We start from the raw sequence: 22769 nt of genomic DNA on the forward strand, positions 1-22769 counted from the left end.
TCCAGGGGTGCTGCTATACTTGATCCTAGGTTTAAATGAAAGACTAGAGAAGATATGAAACAAGCTGCAACATCACAAACAGATTTGTGGAAACATAGCCGCAAAGGTGGTAATGCAAATTGCTATTTTGATGAAGTGTTTTTTAATAAAGTGGGGAGAGACCACATTTGAGGCCAAAGTCAGTGTAACTCAGAAGAGAAAGAATCATAATCCAGCACAACTCCCGGAGAGGTAAAAGAGAGATGTTCTGCAGGAGCATTATAGAGATGTTTTCTCAATAATTTAATGTTTTGGACTCACTCAAATCAGTGGCTCCAATTAGTCAACCTTAATTTTGATTTATTATTGATGTTCCACATTTTGGGATTATTTATTTAGAAGATGCACATTTGTTGTACAGGGTTCTTTTCCTAAGGGCTGCATAGTGTTATCGCAAGACCTCAGATCAGAGTTTCAGTGATCTATCTTGTATTATATCAGCTTTCCATTGCAATGCAGCAATAGATGGGCCAGGAGCTCCTGTGAGGCACAGTTACTAAAAAAGGTCCAGTATGGAGTCTCATGGTGGCTTACAGCAAGGAAGATGTCTGGCTTGCCAGGCTGAGGCATGCTGTGGGCACAGAGGTTAGCATTACTTTCTCCCACAGTCCTACTTATAGGATGAAATAATTTTCGACTGTAGAGTGGTAAGCTCCACTAGGGCAGGGGCTCAATAACAAAAAATTCACTGCACAGCCCTGCTTAGTACTGTACCGAACCCACCCGAACTCAACTTGCCGCATACGAGGCTGCTGTGGGGGCACAGGAGGGGCTGCTAAAACATCAAAGGGGATGCATTATTTAAAAATGAATATGAAAAATATTAACAAAATACACAGGTATGCTCACATGCGTGTAACTGTGAGCTGCGGAAAACAAAAATAAGGCATCTGCCAGAAAATCTGTAAATTAAAAATGGAATAAAAAAAATGGAAAAAAAGAAAACCACTAGATTTTTGAAAAAATTTCTCCAGACTCTGTGGATGAGAAAATATCCAATCTTGATCCTGTGGTTTACACCAGTTTATTTTAGTGATGTGCACCGGAAATTTTTCGGGTTTTGTGTTTTGGTTTTGGATTCGGTTCCACGGCCGTATTTTGGATTCGGACGCATTTTGACAAAACCTCCCTGAAATTTTTTTGTCGGATTCGGGTGTGTTTTGGATTCGGGTGTTTTTTTTACAAAAACCCCTCAAAAACAGCTTAAATCATAGAATTTGGGGGTCATTTTGATCCCATAGTATTATTAAACTCAATAACCATAATTTCCACTCATTTCCTGTCTATTCTGAACACCTCACAATATTATTTTTAGTCCTAAAATTTGCACCGAGGTTGCTGGATGACTAAGCTAAGCGACCCAAGTGGCCGACACAAACACCTGGCCCATCTAGGAGTGGCACTGCAGTGTCAGACAGGATGGCAGATTAAAAAAATAGTCCCCAAACAGCACACGATGCAAAGAAAAAAAGAGGTGCAATGAGGTAGCTGTGTGACTAAGCTAAGCGACCCAAGTGGCCGACACAAACACCTGGCCCATCTATGAGTGGCACTGCAGTGTCAGACAGGATGGTAGATATAAAAAATAGTCTCCAAACAGCACATGATGCAAAGAAAAAAAGAGGTGCAATGAGGTAGCTTGGTGACTAAGCTAAGCGACCCAAGTGGCCGACACAAACACCTGGCCCATCTAGGAGTGGCACTGCAGTGTCAGACAGGATGGCAGATTTAAAAAATAGTCCCCAAACAGCACATGATGCAAAGAAAAAAAGAGGTGCAATGAGGTAGCTGTGTGACTAAGCTAAGCGACCCAAGTGGCCGACACAAACACCTGGCCCATCTAGGAGTGGCACTGCAGTTTTCTAGGGAGAGGATTCCATCCTCATGTGAATCTGAACCACCAGCCATGAACATAGGCCAGGGCCTCAGCCGTTCCTTGCCACTCCATGTCGTAAATGGCATATTGGCAAGTTTACGCTTCTCATCAGACTGTTTTAATTTTGATTTTTGGGTCATTTTACTCAACTTTTGTAGTATACTTGACGACACAGAGGTAGAGCAATGTACTACTGTACCGTACTGCTGTATATATACTGGTGGTCACAGCAACTTTCTGCACTGTCCCCTCCTACTATATACTGCGCACAACTGAAATGCAGCACAGGTATGGATGCATAGTATACTTGACGACACAGAGGTAGAGCAGTGGACTACTGTACCGTACTGCTATATATATACTGGTATTCACAGCAACATTCTGCACTGTCCCCTCCTACTATATACTGCGCACAACTAAAATGCAGCACAGGTATGGATGCATAGTATACTTGACGACACAGAGGTAGAGCAGTGGACTACTGTACCGTACTGCTATATATATACTGGTGGTCACAGCAACATTCTGCACTGTCCCCTCCTACTATATACTGCGCACAACTAAAATGCAGCACAGGTATGAATGCATAGTTTACTTGACGTCGACACAGAGGTAGAGCAGTTGACTACTGTACCGGACTGCTATATATATACTGGTGGTCACAGCAACATTCTGCACTGTCCCCTCCTACTATATACTGCGCACAACTAAAATGCAGCACAGGTATGGATGCACAGTATACTTGACGTTGACACAGAGGTAGAGCAGTGGACTACTGTACCGTACTGCTATATATATACTGGTGGTCACAGCAACATTCTGCACTGTCCCCTCCTACTATATACTGCACACAACTGAAATGCAGCACAGGTATGGAAGCATAGTATACTTGACGACACAGAGGAAGAGCAGTGGACTACTGTACCATACTGCTATATATATACTGGTGGTCACAGCAACATTCTGCACTGTCCCCTCCTACTATATACTGCGCACAACTAACATGCAGCACAGGTATGGATGCATAGTATACTTGACGTCAACACAGAGGTAGAGCAGTGGACTAATGTACCGTACTGCTATATATATACTGGTGGTCACAGCTAAATTCTGCACTGTCCTCCTACTATATATATATACTACAATGCAGCACAGATATGGAGCGTTTTTGGGTCAGAGAACGTAGATATTTTCTGCACACTGAGCACAAATATTTGCAAGCACACTGAGCACAGATATTTGCAGCACACTGAACACAGAAACTGAGAGAACGCAGCCATGTCCTCTCGCTATCATTCCCAAAGCAGTGAAAATGGCGGCGACGCGTGGCTCCTTATATAGAATACGAATCTCGCTAGAATCCGACAGCGGGATGATGACGTTCGGGCGCGCTCGGGTTAACCGAGCAAGGCGGGAAGATCCGAGTCTGCCTCAGAACCGTGTAAAATGGGTGAAGTTTGGGGGGTTCGGATCCCGAGGAACCGAACCCACTCATCACTAGTTTATTTGCATCCCTGCATTAAATCCCAAATTATCTTAATCCCTGAAAATGGAGAAGGAGGTACAAATTTGGAGTCTTTGGCCCCTAGTTTTTCAGTTTGTCCAGTATGTGTTAATTATATATTTCATTGGTTGAAGTTCTTTCCGTTCCACACCAATATAGGAGTGGACGTGAAAGCCTGTGTGTTGTTACTGATTGCGTGTGTCTCTCTAATTTTTAATCACCTTCTTGACACTGTCCTCTTCCTCTTGCCTCTTCTCATAATGTGAAAAGTCATCAAAAAAGTAGGTGGTATGTTTGTAGCTAGCTATGATTCAGAGAACCAGGCGTTCATTTTCCAAGGGGATCACCTGTCGCAGAAAGGATGGGTTTATTAAACTGTGCATGTCCTGTTTAAACAACATAAGGGTGGGTGGGAGGGCCTGGGTGGGTGTGAGGGCCCAAGACATTACAATCTTGCACCTCTTATTTTTTTTGCATTATGTGCTCTTTGGGGCCTAGTTTTTAAAATTGCCATCCTGTCTGCCACTGCAGTGTCACTCCTAGATAGGCCAGGTGTTTGTGCCACCCACTTGTGTCGCTTAGCTTAGTCATCCAGCAACCTCGGTGCAACGTTTTGGTCTAAAAATAATATTGTGAGATTTGAGGTGTTCTGAATAGTTAGGAAATGAGTGGAAATTAATGTTATTGAGGTCAATAATATTGTAGGATAGAGATGAGCGGGTTTGGATGTAACGCCAGAATTAACACCAGATCTGTTTTATCTGGATTTTTCTTATTGGCTATCCAAAACACATGACATCCATGAGTCAATAAGATGCCGTTTGAGAACCGAGTAAATCCAAATAAAACCGTGTAAAATCAAACCCGCTCACCTCTACTGTAGGATTAAAATTACCCACAATTTCTGTAATTTTAGCTGTTTTCAAGTTTTTTAAAAAAACATACAGATCCAAAACCAAAACCCTAAATGGTGGTTTTGGCAAAACCAGTCCAGATCCAAAACACGAGCGGAGATCCAGATCCAAAACCAAAACACAAAACCCGAAAAGTGTTTGCCGCACATCTCTAGTAATAACTAAAGATGAGCGGGTTCGGATTTACTCGGATCTCAAAACGGCATCTTATTGGCTCACGGGTGACACGTGTTTTGGATAGACAATAACAAAAATCCGGATAAAACCGAACTGGCGTTAATTCTGGCGTTAAATCCAAACCCGCTCATCTCTAGTAATAACATGTGGAACATCAAGTTCAGCAAAAGGCTACATTGTGTAATACATTTTCAGATAAAGATATTATTGCATTATTTGAAATTAGCAAACTACATAATTAAAGATAATATCATCTGGATAAAGATAATTAGGATTATAGAATACGTAGATGTCACAGAAATCTAGATAAGTGAGCAAAGAATTTCACTTAGGAATTAAAATTAAAAAACAAAAGCCCCAGATAGCGTGTAAGGAAGAAACTCATAGGGCCACATGTAATAGCAGCAGGTGCAGAATTTGGGGATATGTTATTGATTAAAAACCTTGTGGCTAAATCACTGAGATATAGTATCACAAACTCCCCAAACTGCAGGCTGTTACATGTGGTCCATAATGTTCATAAATTCCCCAATAATTGGATTTTTTATTTGCAATAATGAATTCTCCCTTCCTGTCTAATAGTCAATATCTGTAAAAAATATATATTGGCATGCATTATTACTGTCCCCAGGTATATATATTGGGCTCCCCACTCAATTTATGGCAGGATCCTTCTTCTTTTCAGACTGCGTACAAGTTATTTGCAAAATGCAGTAATCATATAACTTAATGCATTTCTCTGTTGAAAATGTTGACATCTTTGGTTTAGATTAGTGTAAAATGATATATTCTTGTATAAATGGAATGGGACCCTGTACACTGTGCATGTGTGGCTCTGGTACAGCTATTTCACTTAATCTCAGAAAAAATTATATTTTCCAGATGACTTCTGCACACCCACATCAGCCACTTACATTTCAAAATGCAAATATGTTAGGGTTGGGTTTACATTCCCCCAATGCCCCCATAACCATAACCCTCTCCCCCCACAGTCAAACCCTCCCTGGGGGTGTCTAAACCTAACTCCCTCCCCGCAGCATAAACCTAACCCTCCCTCCCCAAAGCCTAACCCTAACCATCCCCCTGCATCCTAAACCTAACCTACCCACAGTGGTTTACCTCTCCTTTGGTCCGGCAGTCACTTGTTCTGGATCCCGACCATCAGTGTGCCGTCACCAGGATTGGGATTCCATTTGGGATTGCGGCATTCTGAGCAGTGTCAGGATTCAAGCATCAGTATTTCAGCTGCTGGGATCTAAACCATCGGGATCCTAATTGGACCCTACATTTTCTTCTTTATCTTCCATATGCAACTAAGACACTGCCCTGACACTAAAATCCTTCTACATGCCCTCAAATCACCACTGAACACAAATTCCCCCACATATAGGGGCTACACTTCCATTAGGCAGGTTTAGGCAGCTGCCTAAGGGCACTGATACCTAAAGGGGCAGCCTGCTGAGGATGCCCCCTTCCCTTTCCTACCCTTCCCACCCCTCTGGCACAGCCAATAATGCAAACTCTGCCCCACAGGCTGTACAAGAATGATTAGCTGACTGAGCAGTAAGAGCCAGGCAAGTAAGGGAACCTTTAATGGGCTCTTGGTATGTGATTGAAGTTAATGGGTGCTGTGAGAAGGGGAGTTAATGAGTGCTGGGGGTGAATGGATTAATAAGTGCTGGGTGGGTTGGGGAGTGATTTCTGCTGTGAGGAAGGTTACTGAGTTCTCAGGTGAATGGATTAGTAGGTGCTGGGTAGCGGAAGGATAGGGGTTTCTGACAGTGTGGACAAATGTGTTAATGGGTGCTGTGAGGGGGAGTTGATAAATGGATGTGCATATGAAAAATGACTCCATCCCCATTGTCATAGACCAAGTGTGGTTTTATGTAAATGGACTGAAGGATTGTATTGGGGAGTTAGGGCAGTAATGTAAATCTTTGCCTAGGGTACCTAGAAACCTCACACCAGCCCACATGCTGATCATAATTGTACATACCACTAAATGCTTCCACTAACCCAAAAGTGGCACAAATTCACCAAGCTCCACATACACTACTTATATTGTATGAGGATAAGCAATGAAGAATCTGATGCTCAGATCTTGTTCAGTCTTACACTCTGCTTTATAATTGATTCTAGCTGGGTTTTAAGCAGAGAATAAGTCTGTGCAATGGAGTAAATCTGAATGGAGGTGAGTGTCACAGATAGAGGTATCTACAGAGTACCTGTTCCCCACCACTGTAGTATAAAATCCACTTAGAAGATAAAAGGGGTGCCTCATTGAAAGTATAGAATAATGTTCAGTCCCTACAAATTTTGAGGAACCCTTCTAGAAAACTAACAATGCCTCCCTAATTATACCTTCCCACCCATTTAATATTCATATAAAAAATTTTATATCTCATGTGGTGGCATGACTAGTCCTAGATACCATTGAACCGTATTGTGTTTGTATATTTCAGTGACCAGTGTCAGGACAAAGACATGACATTGAAGACGGCAATAACAAAGGTCATAAAATTTGACATTGACAAAGAGAATCTCACAGACCCGGAGGTGCTCCCACCAGCAGACTGTGTCTTCATTGGAATGATGTTTGAGTTCATCAGCAAAGACCAAGATGATTATATAAAGAATTTCAGAAAATTTGTGAAGCTACTAAAACCTGAAGGACACCTGATATTGTTTGGCGTTTTAAATACAACTTATGCAATGATTGGGCAGGACAAGGTACATGTGTTCAAATGTGATGAGAACTTTGTAAGAAAAGTTCTCACTGATGAAAGGTTTGTTATTGACCACAGTGCAGTCCAGAAAAGAACAGCAGTGAGTGACCATACAGACTATGAGACTGTTATATTTATCACAGCTCATAGAGAGTAATAAGGTTCTCATATTGAGTCACATGCTGTGTCGGGTGCAGTTGAGCATTTTCTTTTTACTGCAGATGTGTCTAAATCGCACTGTGCATACATCCTGATTGTGGGCCTAATTCAGACCTGGTCGCAGCAGCAAATTTCTTATCTAATGGGCAAAAACATGTGCACTGCAGGTGTGGCAGATATAACATATGCAGAGAGAGTTAGATTTGGGTGTGGTGTGTTCAAACTGAAATATAAATTGCAGTGTAAAAATAAAGCAGACAGTATTTACCGTGCACAGAAACAATATAAACCACCCAAATCTAACTCACTGCACATGTTACATCTGCCCCCCCCCCTGCAGTGCACATGGTTTTGCCCATTAGAGAACAAATTTTCTGCTGTGATCAGGTCTGAATTAGGTGTTCCCAGGTGTGGTTTCAGAGAGGAGGGGGCCCGTATACAGGTTCCATGTGGGCCCCCTCCTCTCTGGCAGTGCAGTAGACTCTGGGTTTGTGCCACAGTTTACTCTGCAAGCACAGGTCTCTGGGAACATGGCACCTGCTCCTTGTTCCCAGGGAAAATCTCTACTGCTCGTGCACAAATCAGAAGGATAATGGCCACAGCGGACACTTTTCCTGTGATTTTTGCAGCTCTGTAGCCAGTGCAGGAATAGCGGAGTGATAAGTGTAATTATATGGATGCAGGGTGTGCGGGGTGTGGGTTTAAAAACAAGCATTCCTGCAAAGCCATGCCCCCCTTTTGCCAAGTCCATGTCCCCTTTTCAGGTGCAGGAGTCCCTATGTCACCATGGAGAATGTTTGGTGGTATGTATGTGCGTGTCACGGAAGTGTTGAAGGTACAGATGTGTCCACTTACACCTTTTCTATACATACCACGGCTAAGATTTTTCTACATGCAGCGAGTGGATCGATTTAAAAAATGTATTTTCCCATAAAAGAATATGTATAAAGTAGCATAATAAAGCATGGCTAAATCTCTGACTCTATGGCATGCCAAACCGTGCCATACATGGCAGGATATAGGAAAGGTGTATGAGGACACATCTGTATGTCACGTAAGTAGCTGCATACACAAACATTTAGATACTCATATTGGAGGCCACACTCAGACAGAAACTATGCACCTAGCATGGGGCTGGGGTAAGTATCTATGGTGTGACTGACGGTGACATGTAATGACATACTGAGCGGTGTTACAGTGTCTACAGATGCTGGAGGTCAGCGTCTCAGTCCTGGCACAGTCAGTCACAGCTTGTACACCAGGGGAAGGGCTTCTACCCTCATTATCATATAGTCGCAGACACAACTACACCAAAAGAAGCGGCCACAGCCAGTGTTGGAATGGGGCAAGTAGGGCCCACCGGGTTAATGCAGTAGTAGGGGCCCATGTTTAGGGGTGTGGCCAGTCTGCAGAGGGGGTGTGGCCTCCCACCTTATTGATTTGACTAACCATTAGAGAGTGCAACGTCTGGGTCCCTTCATAAATATATACAGTAAATTCAGCTGCTGCATGCATGATAATGTACCAGATTAATAACAGCAATGCACTGTAGAGAATACACCATAGTCCAGTTTAAGGAAACATATGTATAATGTATAATTAAAGTGAACACCTGATCCTTAGTGCAGTAGGTGGGCCCCCAGGCAGTAGGGCCCACCGGTGGTTTCCCCTGTAACCCTGTGGGCCAGTCCAAGCCTGGCCACAGCATGTGACTCAGATCAGCCCCTACTGTAAGTCTGAGATGCAAATACACATAAATACACCAAATCTTCCTGACAATTTGCAAATGTTTAAACTAAATAAAAAATAATCACATATACTGTATTACTATACATTCATATTGAGCTGATGTTAAAACCTGATCAACAAATTAAGTAATTGGTCACTTTTTGAAGTTTACTGTTGAATAAAGATTCTGAGATTCATGTGTGATCTGTGAGTGGTTCTGTCACCCACCAGGGATCATTGTTGTCATACTCACGGCAGACTCATGGTTAGTACAGTAGAAGTGGGTGCAGATGCACTATACAATCATTACTGTAAATTACAATATGTAATATATAATAAGAGGCTGTTAGCATATAATTGGCCACTGATATTGGCTTGCCCACCGCGTCGAGGTCACCTCTATCGAGCAAGTCCCTAACACTTTGGGGTTCACACTGGGGCACAGTGCACCCCCAAATCAGCCCAGCCATGAACGCACCCAAAGTATTCCACTTGTAAAAAAGAGTGAGGTGTAAATAAAGTATAGGATAAGCAGAGGTAGTTGAAAAACATTTTGCTATCCCTAATGCACAGTGAGTGAGAAATAACACTACATAATAATCAGATAATACAGAGAGCTTGGTTGAGTATATCTGCAGATATATGGTTAAGCCCCGAGGATGAATGGCAAGGCGTCTCTGTCACTGGGGGCTCTGAATACTAGGTCAGGTCTGGGGTGCGGGACCCCATCATGTCGGCAGAGGCCGGCTACCCCAGGGCAGCACACAGGTGAAAATTAGTAAGGGTTAATAAGAAGCACATAAGTGCTATCTAAGTGAGGTGTGATTAAAATAATACAAAAATATATACAATGTGATAGGGAAAAACATAAGTGTTAATAAACTGTTAGGGTGTGCCAACCTGAAGCAGCCCAGCCAAACCAACACAGAGAAAATTGAACCCCAGACCCACCCCATAAATAATAAAAAATATGTCTGGGTCTAATAGCCTAGTGTAAGGCCACATGATAATGGCTCCTACAGCATCTGAGAGCCAGCTTACCAGGAGACACCCCTAGCTTCTCCAATGGCACTCTGGAGTCAGCAATCCCTCCTAATGCTAATCCATCCATGCCTCTTAAATGCAATGCACATGGGGTAGCCGGCCTGTGCCGACATGATGGGGTCCCGCACCCTGGACCCACACCTAGTATTAGGGACCCCCAGTGACAGAGACGCCTTGCCGTTTGGCCTGGGGGCTTAACCGTATATATCTGCAGATATACGCAACCAAGATCTCTGTATTATCTGATTATTATGTAGTGTTATTTCTCACTCCGTGTGCATTAGGGATAGCAAAATGTTTTTCTCTTACCCAGAATTACCCCTCCCTTTTAGCACCTGAGTGACATCACAATCTGATTGAGCGGCTTGCCAATAAATGTGCATTGTAAAGCAGAGGTAGTTACTGAGTGTAGAAAGTGTTTTAAAATTATATATAAAGTGGGAGAAAACAATATACATGGATAAAATAACACACACAGGAGGTATTGAAAAATAGTGACTATAAGTGTTAGGGTGTGATGCCCCAGAGTGAATCAGACAGAACAGTTCAGGGGACCCCACGTCCCACTGCTTACACCCAAATTAACTGACACTATATGAAAATAATAGGAATAACTGTATTATGCCTGAATCATTGATGTGCAGTCAGATGTAGGTCCCTGCTTAAATCCAGTTGGGAAGGTGGGGGGGGGTGCTAGTCAAGAATTAAGTAATCTCAGACTTCAGGTGTGTATCTATACACATAGTATAGACCAGGCCTGGCCAACCTGTGGCTCTCCAGCTGTTGTAAAACTACAATTCCCATCATGCTTTACCACAGTTTTGCTATTAGGGAATGCTAACACTGTGGCAGGGCATGCTGGGTTGTGTAGTTTCACAACATCTGGAGAGCCACAGGTTGGCCAGGCCTGGTATAGACTATACAAAGGAAATTAGTCTACACTGCACACCCTAGTGGTAGTAATGAGATGTGCTATCTGCTGAGATTTTATGGTACTACAGGGGAAGAAATGAGTGCAGATGCACTATACAATTATTACTGTAAATTACAATATATAATATACTGTATAACAAGAGGTTGTTAGCATATAATTGGCCAATGATATGGGCTTGCCCACCACATCGAGGTCCCCTCTATCGAGCAAGTCCCTAACACATGGGCACAGGGCACCACCAACTCAGCCAAGCCACAAATCCCTCCAAGGCATCACTCTAGTAAAAAAATAGTGAGGTGTAATAAAGTATAGGATAAGCAGATGTAGTTACTGAGTGTAGAAAGTGTATTAAAATTAGATATAAAGTTGGTGAAAAAATATACATGGATAAAATAACACACATAGGAGGTAGTGAAAAAATAGTGACTATACGTGTTAGGGGTGTGGTATGTTAGGTAGATTAGACTTAGGTCAACATTGTCTAGGTTGACCACTATTAGTCAACAGTAAGTCAGTCGGCATGGTTTATAGGTCAACAGGAACTCTAGGTCGACATGTACTAGGTCTTCGTGAGAAAAGGTCAACTTGAGTTTTTCAACTTTTTTTGGTGTCATTTTCTCCGTACAGTGACCAGGAACGCCAAGTAGGGCACCATGTCCCCTTGCATGGCTCGCTTTGCTCACCATGCTTTGGTCAAGATGCCTCGCTCCGCTACCACTGCACTTGGCACAGGTTACTGTTCCCAATTGTAGTCCACGAGGATCGTAAAGTATAAAACATTTTAATAAAAAAAAAACTCATGTTATCTTTTTGTAATGGCTCCACCAATGGCCTCATTAACTTCATCAAGAAGAACAGATCCTGAACTTAGGGCAAGAAGAGCTTCCAAAGGTCACACTTGTGATGTCCCTCTGCTTTCAGCAAGAAGCACTTTCCTGACTGCTTATACTTAATGCCCATAATAGTACCACCACTTATACACATAATGCCCCCACTAGTAGTGCTGCTTATACATAATGCCCACAGTGGTAGCGCTGCTTAAACACATAATGCCCATAGTAGTATTGTCTCGTATACATAATGCACATAGTAGTAGCACCACTTATACACATAATGCCTCCAGTAGTATTGCTGCTTATACATAATCCCACAGTGGTAGCGCTGCTTTAACACATAATGCCCATGGTAGTATTGCCTCGTACACATAATGCACATAGTAGTAGTGCCCCTTATTCATAATGCCCACAGTAGTAGTGCCGCTTATACATAATGCCCACAGTGGTAACGCCATTTAAACACATGTAGCTCCGCCCCATCATTCCTATGTAGCTCCACCCCTTTTGTTCTGGAACAACCCCACTGTCACAGGGGAGAGGGAGAGGAGGTTCCAAGCTGCCGACGCTGCTACCTGTCATATAGTGTGACAGGCACAGCAACTGGCAGCAGCAGCAGGGGGGACAGAGTGGTGGAGCAGCAGGGAGGAAGAGATCCTCTCCAGCCAGGTGCCTATCTACTTTGTATCCCATTGCTGAACATGTAGCATCGGGCCTGCTAACACAAACACTCCCCAGTGGTGTGTAACCCTAACACCCTTTCCCCAAAACCTAACGCTAACCCTCCCCTCCTGAAGACTAATCCTAACTCTTACCCACATTATAAACTTAAATTTCCCCTTTCCCCCCGAGGCTCACCTATTCAAAGCCATGGCAGACCTTCATTCGGAGCCGGGATTGTAATCCATGTCAGGATTCTGGCATCAGTATTCTGACTGCCAGGATTGTGTGTCGGGATCCTGACTGGATCGCAAGTTATCATATCTTTTATGAATTAGACACATTCTTATAATTTCTATCAGATCGCTAGCCTGAATCTTAGTAGTGAAGTCATCAGCAAAGGTCACACCACAGAAGAATGTGACAGCATTTTTCCCGACAAGATTCAAGAGACAACACCTAACATCAGGTGGGAGAGTGACTCCAACTCACTTAAATCAAATTTACAAAAATGTGCAAGAGTTTGGGTTTTAGAGTCTGTACAGGAATGGACTTATAATAATGTATCTATGTATGTTCAAATGTATAGAGGTGCCCTGCAACAGAACACTGGTATTTAATGACAACTGAGAGCTATTGTAAACAATACAATTGTTCTAGGGGTCTGAAGTCTCAAGTTTTTCCATCTTTCCAATTAGTCAGAACCAATTTACAAACAGAATGGGGAACATGTTTACTTAAATGCTCGCAAGACCTAATGTCAGTGTTGGTTAAACACATTCTATTAGTCCTAGATGAATGTGACAAGTAGATTGAATTACTGGGCAAAAAAAAAAATTGACGTTTAGCAGAAAGACCAAGATTTCAGAAGTGTTTTGCAAAAACTAAATCAGATTTGCAAGAATATGAACAGATGATCATTGAGAGGAAAAGGTAGAAATTTGCTAGAAACAAATGGAACTTCAGGAGTGGAAAGATTTCCAGATAGAGTTCGAAACAGTGGCGGAACTAGCGAGCGGTGGGCCCAGGTGCAACAAAATGCTTTGCCACCCCCCCACCCCCTCATCCCGTCCAAGTCCACCCCCTAACCCCTGGAGAGGATCTGGTGAGGGGGACCTGCTCAGTTCCAGGGAAATGGACACCTAGCAACATTGCCGTAACTAGAAATTTCAGCACTGTGTGCAAGAAACGCCATTGGCACCCCCTCCTTTATGTAAAATAGGGGCAGTGCGTGCCGTAGGCGCGCACAAAAAATATAGGGGCGTGGTTTCATGGGGAAGGGGTGTGGCCACAAAATACCAATTCATATAGCGGTGCACAGTAGTCTCCATTATTCAAATTACGCCGCACAGTAGCACCACTACACCAGGTAGTGCCCCTTTTACACATTACGGTGGACAGATTCCCCTTTTTACACATTACAGCAGACAGAGTCTCCTTTTTACCATTGCGCAGACAGCGTCCCCATTTTACACATTACAGCAGACAGCGTCCCCTTTTTACACATTGCGGCAGGCAGTGATCCCTTTTTATAATTAATGTGTATGTGGAGCGCTTGATAATGTGTCACTGTCTAATGCTGAAAAAGAAAAACAGGTTTAAACACAGTGGGTTAGTTATAAACTCAAGGTGCCCTGTAATGTTTAAGCTCTTTTTTGAAAATTTTAAAAAGTCCCGATCTCCAGCTTAATGTGGTCCCTCCAGGCACAATAGCAAGGTCCCCGGCAGGTGTACTAGCTGTCCCTATCCTACCTCTGGGTCCTCTGGTCTGTGGATCTCACACTGGTCAGTTCGTTCTCGGCGGCCGGCGTCTCTTCTTCCTAACCGGAAGTTGATGAGGCGCCGCGGAACGTCACTTCCGGGTGACGCGGTGACGGGATCTTCGTGTATCGACGCGTTTCATGCACTGCGGCACTTTGTCCAGGATACTGAATATTGTTAGGGAGATTCCTTTTATCCTCCCTGGTTTCAATAAACTTTATTAAAAACGGCTTTTAAAACCGGAAGTTGTCAACAGGAACTTCCAAAAAATAGGCGGCAAGCACCTGCTTCAGCATTAGACTGTGTATGTATGTGATGTAGCTGAAAAAGTATATAATGTAGCTGAAATGCAAAAATAGAATATGTAGAAGGATGAACTATATTTAAAGGAAGACATTTAAGTCAATGTCAATGTTGAGACCATGTGGTTTTAAAGTTCTCAGTTCGTAAATCCACTTCGTCTCAGCTTTTCTTAATTCTGTTGATATATCATCCCCTCGCCAGTTTACATTCACTTTTTGTATGGCCATAAATTTCAGACCATCCGGATTTCTTCCATGTCGTTCCGCATAGTGTTGAGAGACACTGTGGGTATCCAATCCTCTTTTGATATTATATTCATGTTCTGCTATACGGATTTTGAGTTTTCTTTTGGTCTGCCCTATATACTGTTGCCCACATGGGCATTCCAATAGGTATATGACACCCTCTGTTGTGCACGATATCTGTTGTTTGATGGAGTAATTTTCTTTATCATCCACTAGGGGTCACTGGAGTACTCTTGGGATATGGACGGGCGTAGCCGATCAAAGGCACTGAACATTCAAATCTAGGACTCTCCCCCCCCTCCATATCCCCAAGTACCCCAGTGTACCTTGCCAGTGTTTTTTCGGTGCTCACAGCATGATCATCGGCTTGTGGCAATGGCCACTTTTCAGAAGATTTTTATTTTTTATTTTTATTTTTTAATTTTTACACTTCCCGTCCCAGTTTCTGAAAAACTTGGGTCCGGGATGGTGCCGCTGCAAGGCAGCGTATGGCGTGTCGGTCCTCACAAAGAGCACCCTCACAGCCACAGGCGCTATAAGCAAGCGCATGGCGTGTCGGTCCTCACAACGAGCACCCTCACAACCACAGGCAGCCACTGTCTCCTGCAAGCTGAACGGACCTTACAGAAAGAAGATCCGTTACAGCCAGGATGAGACAAAGAGCTGGAAGAAAGAGCTTACAGCAGACACGAGGAGAGAAGCTGGAGGCTGAAACGTAGCTTACACAGAGAAGCTCGTCACAGCCAGGAAAGCAAGGTATGTGTGTCAGGGCGGTCAGCTCACGCTGCCGCCCTGCTGTGTGTGTTATACTGTACAGGCGCTGACGGGTCCCGCTGAAGTAGAGGAGCACTTCTTATATATGAAGTTCCACCTGATAGTTGGGGAGAATGAGAGAGTTCTCCTCACATTATACGCGCTGAGCGGCCAAACGTCACTCAGACGCCGGCCGCTCTCACTGCGCTAATGGCCCGGCACCGCTAATCACGCTGAGACCTAAAGCAGAGCGGCCGCACGTCACTCAGACGCCGGCCGCTCTCACTGCACTAATGGCCCGGCACCGCTGATCGCCGCCGAGACTCTCCGTGCGCTGGCCTAAAGCACAGCGGCCGCACGTCACTCAGACGCCGGCCGCTCTCACTGCTCTAACGACACGCACTGTGTGCTCAACTAAGAGAGCGGCCGCTCGGCACTCAGACGCCGGCCGCTCTCACTGATCTGATGGCCCGGCACCGCTACACGCCGCCGAGACTCCCCTGTACTAAACAGTGGCCGCACGTCATTAAAGGACGCCGGCCACTCTTCCACAGAGACACCGCAGACACAGGGAGACTGTGTACTGCTGTAGGAAGCAGCTTCCGGACGGCTCCCCGGCGCGGAATTCAGGCTCTCCCTGCACCCGATCCCTGTACGCTGCAGGTAACATGGGGATGCAGGGGGGAGGGGGAGGGGGAATAATACCTATAGCAGCAGCAAAGACAAGCTGTGTACGGGGTATTATATGTTTCTGCAGGTTTATATATATAATATATAATGAAACTTTGGCTGGCAGAACTGTCTATGATATCAGTATAAACTGTGATTATATGTGTAAACACTTGGTATATATATATATATATAATATATATATGAGGCTTTGGCTGGCAATAGGTTACCAGTGGATAACCTATTGCAAGTTTAACCATGTTTTCTGTTATTTTTGAGTGTTCATATTAATTGACTAATTGCATATATTTTACTGTATCCAACACCAGGGTTATCACTGTATAAAAGGCTATTAAGCATAGTAACTGTATAATAGGCTATTAAGCCTATATTACAACTGCAGCAGGTAACCTGTACTGTGATTGTCTGGGAAAGCATGGCATGACGGCCATTTTAATCATTGCTGGTTTTCCAGTTATAATTCCATAACACCGGCCATACACCTCTACTCCACAAGGAGGCGCAGGGGTGTTAGTGGGAAGTTGTAGTGCAGGATAATTCTAGAACATTCCTGCCCTACATCTTTAAGCCACCAGAAGGCGCAGGGGTGTTAGTAGGAATTTGGTTCGGGTTTCATGCCCATGTGAACTGCTTTTCACATAAAGAACACTTTAGTTTCCTAATAAATATGCTGTTCAGCAATAACATATATCTATAGATATATATGCCATATAATAACTTTATTAAGTCGTGCAAGTGTCTGTCTGTTGCCTATTATGATGTCTGTCGACATAGCAAATAAGGCTCTAGTGCAGACTAAAAATGTTAACATTGGCAATTCAAATTAAAACAGCGGTAATCGGAGTCTCAGAATAACTCCGCCAGCGCTAACAAAAGACAAGCTTTCCAAAGTGACAATTTTCCTTTGGGTACCAGAGTGTTTCTTTCACTGGTCTTATAATTTAATGCACGATTCTATGTCAAATCTCACACCGATAACTACAAGTGAGAAGGGTACATTAGTCCAGCACTCAGATAGTGCGGGGTTTTGGACAACCATACATAATCGTGTCCAAAAGGACGCGATCCGGCATTGGTAAATGCGTTTCTGTCAAACATTATAAAAACCCCAGATACATTTGGGTCACTAGATCTATGTATGAAACCATACCGATCACGGTTAAAAGAAGCTGCAGAGTATATCTGTAAAGCTTCTGCTAACGCCGGTTATTTTCATTGTCGCTAGTTAAGCGCGACGAGGCCAGAGCTTGTTTGCTCCTAAATTTGATATACTGGTAACGCCATTTTATCCCTTTAGGATATTCTGCCATTAGCGCATACGCATACAGTATACTTGTAACGGCGTTTTATTCCTTTATAAGAAATGTAACGACAGGACGTTACAGTCTGCAAGCCAGTGGTTTGATGACCGCCTTTACAATTGTGGAAGTGCGTCTTTTCATGTTACAGTTGCGAGGTTTCATGACTTCAACTCATATATGTCGCAGCTAGTTACAGCTTACAGTACAAAACTGCTTCTGTCGAACGGTTTGGCAGGTTGTCATTTAGTCGTTGCTGGTTTATAAACCAGGCAATAGTACGCTAACAGAGTCAAAGTTACTTATTCCCTTCTGTTTGAGCAAAATCAAACAGCTCCGTGGAATATCAATCAGCAAGTCATTTACTACAGTTAGAAAATGGTTTTTTCTGCGGTTAGTTTTTGCTTATTGGAGCCACACAATTGTATAATTGCATTGATTTTCACAATGCGTATTTACCCAGTCAGGTTTATTCATATCAGGTTCTAGCGTTTGCAAATCGCCACAACCATTAACCAGTTCATTTCTTCCGTTGCTTATCGCTTCCGGTATTTACCAAAGTGATGTTGAAATGATAGCTAATCTCACATAAGAACTATGTATCAACAAAGTTCCTCTATCTTGTGCTACTAAGGTATACTGCGGTAGCATATTAAGTTGCGGTAGCATATTAAGTTCGAAAACAATCACATCTAAGTCGGTCTAAACGATGTCAATTCCTAGGTAAGATTATAAATACGGTAAATCAAAGACTTTTACCTACTACACCAGCAAGAACAAAGGTACACGCACATTAGCGGTACATTGCTGTATTCACTTATTAAGAATAAAGATGTGTTTTCAATCGCGTTTCTCACAGAGGGACAAGGGTGCGTATACTCTGGACGACAGTCACAGAGAGTCAGGATTTGTAGTTAAAATCAACGCAAAGGTTCTAAAACACGACAGATTCCTGTCGATAAAGGTACTAGAACTCTGTGCATTTTACAATGCAATAGATAAATGTCCTAAAACTCTGTGCATTTTACAATACATTAAATGATTCGCTTTCAGTCTGACCAGGGATAGAATCTGGTTTCTCTTCAGAACGAATAAATCTTTCGCTTTTTACTAAAGATTTCTGTGGAGAAAAACAACCGTGAGTTTCATGTAATTTTGTTTTTCAGCCCTGGCTCACGCTGCCTTTAAGCAGTCAAACAAAGCAACGGCAGTTGCATACTCAACAACAGTGAGAACCAAGAAGCCGCATGACTATGCGGCAGGTAACTCAAATCTTTAATGGCTCAGAACGCCATTATGTGAAAATGTCAAGAAACACGATCTCACCCGTCAGGGTTTGGATCTTGGAAACTGGACATTAAATCCAGAGGTGTTTCATAGGTGAGTCCACACAAGGGGGTTACCCTCAAGTATACATGATGGCATCTCGCCACAATGATGAAAGCTCAGTATGTGTACATCACATTCATGGGGTCATTCAGCATCGTGTATCTAGCTCCACCATTTTCTGCTTCTCTCTTCGTTGCCAAAACGGATCAGAAGACAGTTCGTCACAGTCATACTGGTGGTATCTCATGGGTTTCAGAGAAGTTTGCTTCTCGAATTGTCAAGGAATACTTGCACACGATCTGGCCCCGCTCATAATACGTCCAACCTGTTACATCAGGAAACGTTTCTTTTACCCATAGTTACCTATGTACCTATTATCTATGTACCGCAGCTGCGGTTGACAGGGTGAGGGTTCAGACCGCCCTCTTAAAAAATAGAGCGTTACAGTATCGGTTATACCAACCATGTTACGAAATAGTAAGCCGCTTAAGGCAGCTCATTATTAAGAAATTTCGTGTGCTTACATAGGTTGTAACTCTCGGAAGTTTCCAACATCATACTTCAAGTACCCGTATTCTGTTAAACGGAATGGGATGGAAAACTGCGGTCATCTGCACTAAGAGTGCAGGTATCTGTGTGGTAAACTTATTTTCAAAGCGTTTGCCTCTATTTACGTCTGTGAACATCTTTCTACAAGGTGTCACCAAAGTTCAGACTCTATTTATCCCACCTACAGCGCCAGGCGATTTGAGGTTGGGTTCAGATTTCTTACAGTTTTCATATTGTGGAACCTTTTTTTAACAAAAGGGAATTAAATTTTCATATTTTGGAACCCTTTTTAAAAAAATGGGGATTAAGTTTCTCACTTTGGAAAACATTTTTCTTCTAGCCTTGCCTACGGCAAGGGTGCTTCGGCAAGGGGTTTGTTTTCATATTTGGGTGCCTTGTATTCCAAGCCACCGTATTTGAGTTTCTCATGACAAATCAGATCTTCGGACGAAATCCGCTTTCGTATTCATCACATCAATATACCAATAGTGGTTACTGTGTGGACAGCACATTCTAAAATTCTGAATGTGGTACACGCGTTACGCGTTTATATATGTACCGAACGTCTACAGTACGTGATATGAATACGTTGTTGTTATATATGATACTGCAAACTGGTGTTAGCCAGTTTCTCAGCAGACATTATCCAGTTGGATAATAATGACTACAAGTCAGGTTTACTTTAAGGCTAAGTTACAATCGCCTACGTCAGTAATAGTTCATTCCACAGGTTCTGTGGGAATGTCGGACCCAGCGGGTCGTGGAGCGTCTACGACGCGGCTACATAGCCTTCAGTGCACCACGTTGGTGCACGTTTACACGTTATGAATGGTGGCGCCATCAGCATTTAGCTTTGGCTGCCTACTGTTACAAGTATCAAACAGCTCTCCCGCCCACGAGGGAAGCTTTGGTACGTCCCAAGAGTACTCCAGTGACCCCTAGTGGATGATAAAGAAAATAGGATTTTGGTACTTACCAGGTAAATCCTTTTCTTTGAATCCATAGGGGGCACTGGACGCCCACCCAGAGCAGTTTTACCTGGGTTGTTTAAGCTCAAGGGAGCTTAGTGAACAAATTTTACTTGGGTGGTATTAAGCTCAAAGGAGCTTATGGTAACACATTTTCACCGATTGGATCAAATTATAAAGTTCTATCGGTTAAGGTGTCAACTGTTTAGTTGACAATAAGGTTACGGATCAACTTTGTGGTTGTCCGTTATGTTATAGGGATTCTCCATTGTCAACCTCTCTATATCCTGTTCGCTCAGTAAAAAACACTGGCAAGGTACACTGGGGTACTTGGGGATATGGAGGGGGGGGAGAGTCCTAGATTTGAATGTTCAGTGCCTTTGATCGGCTACGCCCGTCCATATCCCAAGAGTACTCCAGTGCCCCCTATGGATTCAAAGAAAAGGATTTACCTGGTAAGTACCAAAATCCTATTTTCTTTGGTGTGGTTTGATGTGAAGGATGTTATTGGTTGAGTTGTTCTTCTTCCTGATTTTTTGCATCCCAGGCATGTTAAGCATGCATGGAATCCATTGTTTCCCTTTATCTTCTGATGATTCTCTATTGGAAGGAAGCTATGTGTCAGTTCTTGTTTCAGATTCCTTGCCCTTCTATAGATCACTTTCGGAGTTTGCGGTATTATAGTTTTGAGATTTTCATCAAGCATCAGTATGTGCCAATTTCTCTTGATGATGTCTTCAATCTCCTTGTGGTGTGAATTATATTGGGTGATGAAGGAGGTTTGGATGTTGTTGTTCTCTGTTTTCTTTTCTTTATATTGCAACATCATTTTTCGATCCAGATGTAATACTTTATCGACTTCCGTTTGTATTTGTTCTTCTTTGTAGCCTTTCCTTAGATCCCTTTTTATACATTACGGCAGACAGCGTCTCCTTCTTTTACACATTGTGGCAGACAGCATTTCCTTTTTACACATTACTCACCCTGCACTGTCACACATACCCACTCACCCCGCACTGTCACACATGACCACTCACCCTGCACTGTTACATATTCCCACTCACCCCGCACTGTCACACATGACGACTCACCTCGCACTTTCACACATGATGATTCACCTCGCACTGCCACACGTGACCACTCGCTGCAACACATTTTCACTCACCGACACTGTCACCCGACTACAACCACAAAGAAAGTCATGTTTCTAACTATGTGCCTCCCCTCTGCCCGTCTATGCTGCATCTAGGGGTCTCATCTCCTCCCCTCCACAGGCACATATACTCCAGCCAGCAGCAGGTATTTGCTATGGCTGTAGGCTGCTGGCTTTCAGTTTCAGTGAACAGTCTTGGGGGAAGGCACGGGTAAAAAGATCCCCCTCGCTCTTACCTTGCACAGGATAGACAGAGATCCCCCTTCTCCTGCAGCATGATTACAGACATAGGGCTCTGGAGAGCGGCACAGTCACAGTATCAGCGCGGCGTTTACACTGCGTCCCGGCAGTATCCTCTCTGCATGCATGTGACATCATGCGCACGTGCATCATGATGTCACACGCACAACACATTCAATGTACAGTGACAGGTGAGCACTAGAGGATCCGGCACCCGGCAGCTGTCTAATAACGGACAGCGTGCCGGGACCATGAAAAGCCCAGCACTCGTCCAGTTCAGCCGTGCCCTGTCGGCGGGGCCTTGCGGTAAAACTGGCGGCAGGCGGCATGTAATGAGTCAGTTTGACTCATTACATGCCGCTGGCTTTGGGCACCTTGACAGTGGCGGGCCCCAGTGCAAGGCACTGCTTGCACTGGCGGTAGTTCCGCCACTGGTTCCAAATCCCACAGTGAAGCCCCAATACCCTGCAACAATCAGTACTTGTCTAATCTAATGCAGAGGAAACATCAAAATCCAACTCTATCACCTCAGGTCTATCTTTTTTAGAGATTCCTCAGGGATCCAAAGAAAGGTATCGAACACTCAGAGGCTGTGTATTAGGGGATCCAGTCAGGATCCTGGTGGTCGGGTCCCCGGCTCTCAGAATACTGATGCTGGAATCCTAACACTACTTGGAATGCCGACACTGGAATCCTGAATAGGGTCACCAGCCTGGTGCCAGGATCCCAACTGCCAGGATCCCAAATAAGCATCTGCTGGCTGCTGGAGAGGTAAAACCTGAGGGGGGAGGGCAGAGTTAGGGTTAGGCTGTGGAGGGAGGGTTAGACTGCAGCCCAGCAGTGTTAGGTTTAGGCTGTGGGGAGGGGGGCTTAGTTGTAGGCACCC

The 22769-nt window shown here is 43.7% G+C and overlaps 1 protein-coding gene and 1 pseudogene across 1 annotated transcript in view; both read left to right on the forward strand.

Moving 5' to 3' along the window:
• The window catches only part of LOC134965380 (indolethylamine N-methyltransferase-like), a 28404-nt gene extending 20590 nt beyond the window's left edge, over positions 1-7814 (forward strand). The window contains exon 3 of the mRNA XM_063941845.1: positions 6973-7814. Coding sequence (XP_063797915.1) covers positions 6973-7393 — 421 coding nt within the window. The 3' untranslated portion in view covers positions 7394-7814. The remainder of the gene's footprint in view (positions 1-6972) is intronic.
• Positions 7815-18710: 10896 nt separating this feature from the next.
• LOC134967948 (U5 spliceosomal RNA) lies at positions 18711-18820 on the forward strand (annotated as a pseudogene).
• The last annotated feature ends 3949 nt before the right edge of the window (positions 18821-22769 follow it).

The sequence above is a fragment of the Pseudophryne corroboree genome, chromosome 10 (assembly GCF_028390025.1).
Source record: "Pseudophryne corroboree isolate aPseCor3 chromosome 10, aPseCor3.hap2, whole genome shotgun sequence".
NCBI lineage: Eukaryota > Metazoa > Chordata > Amphibia > Anura > Myobatrachidae > Pseudophryne > Pseudophryne corroboree.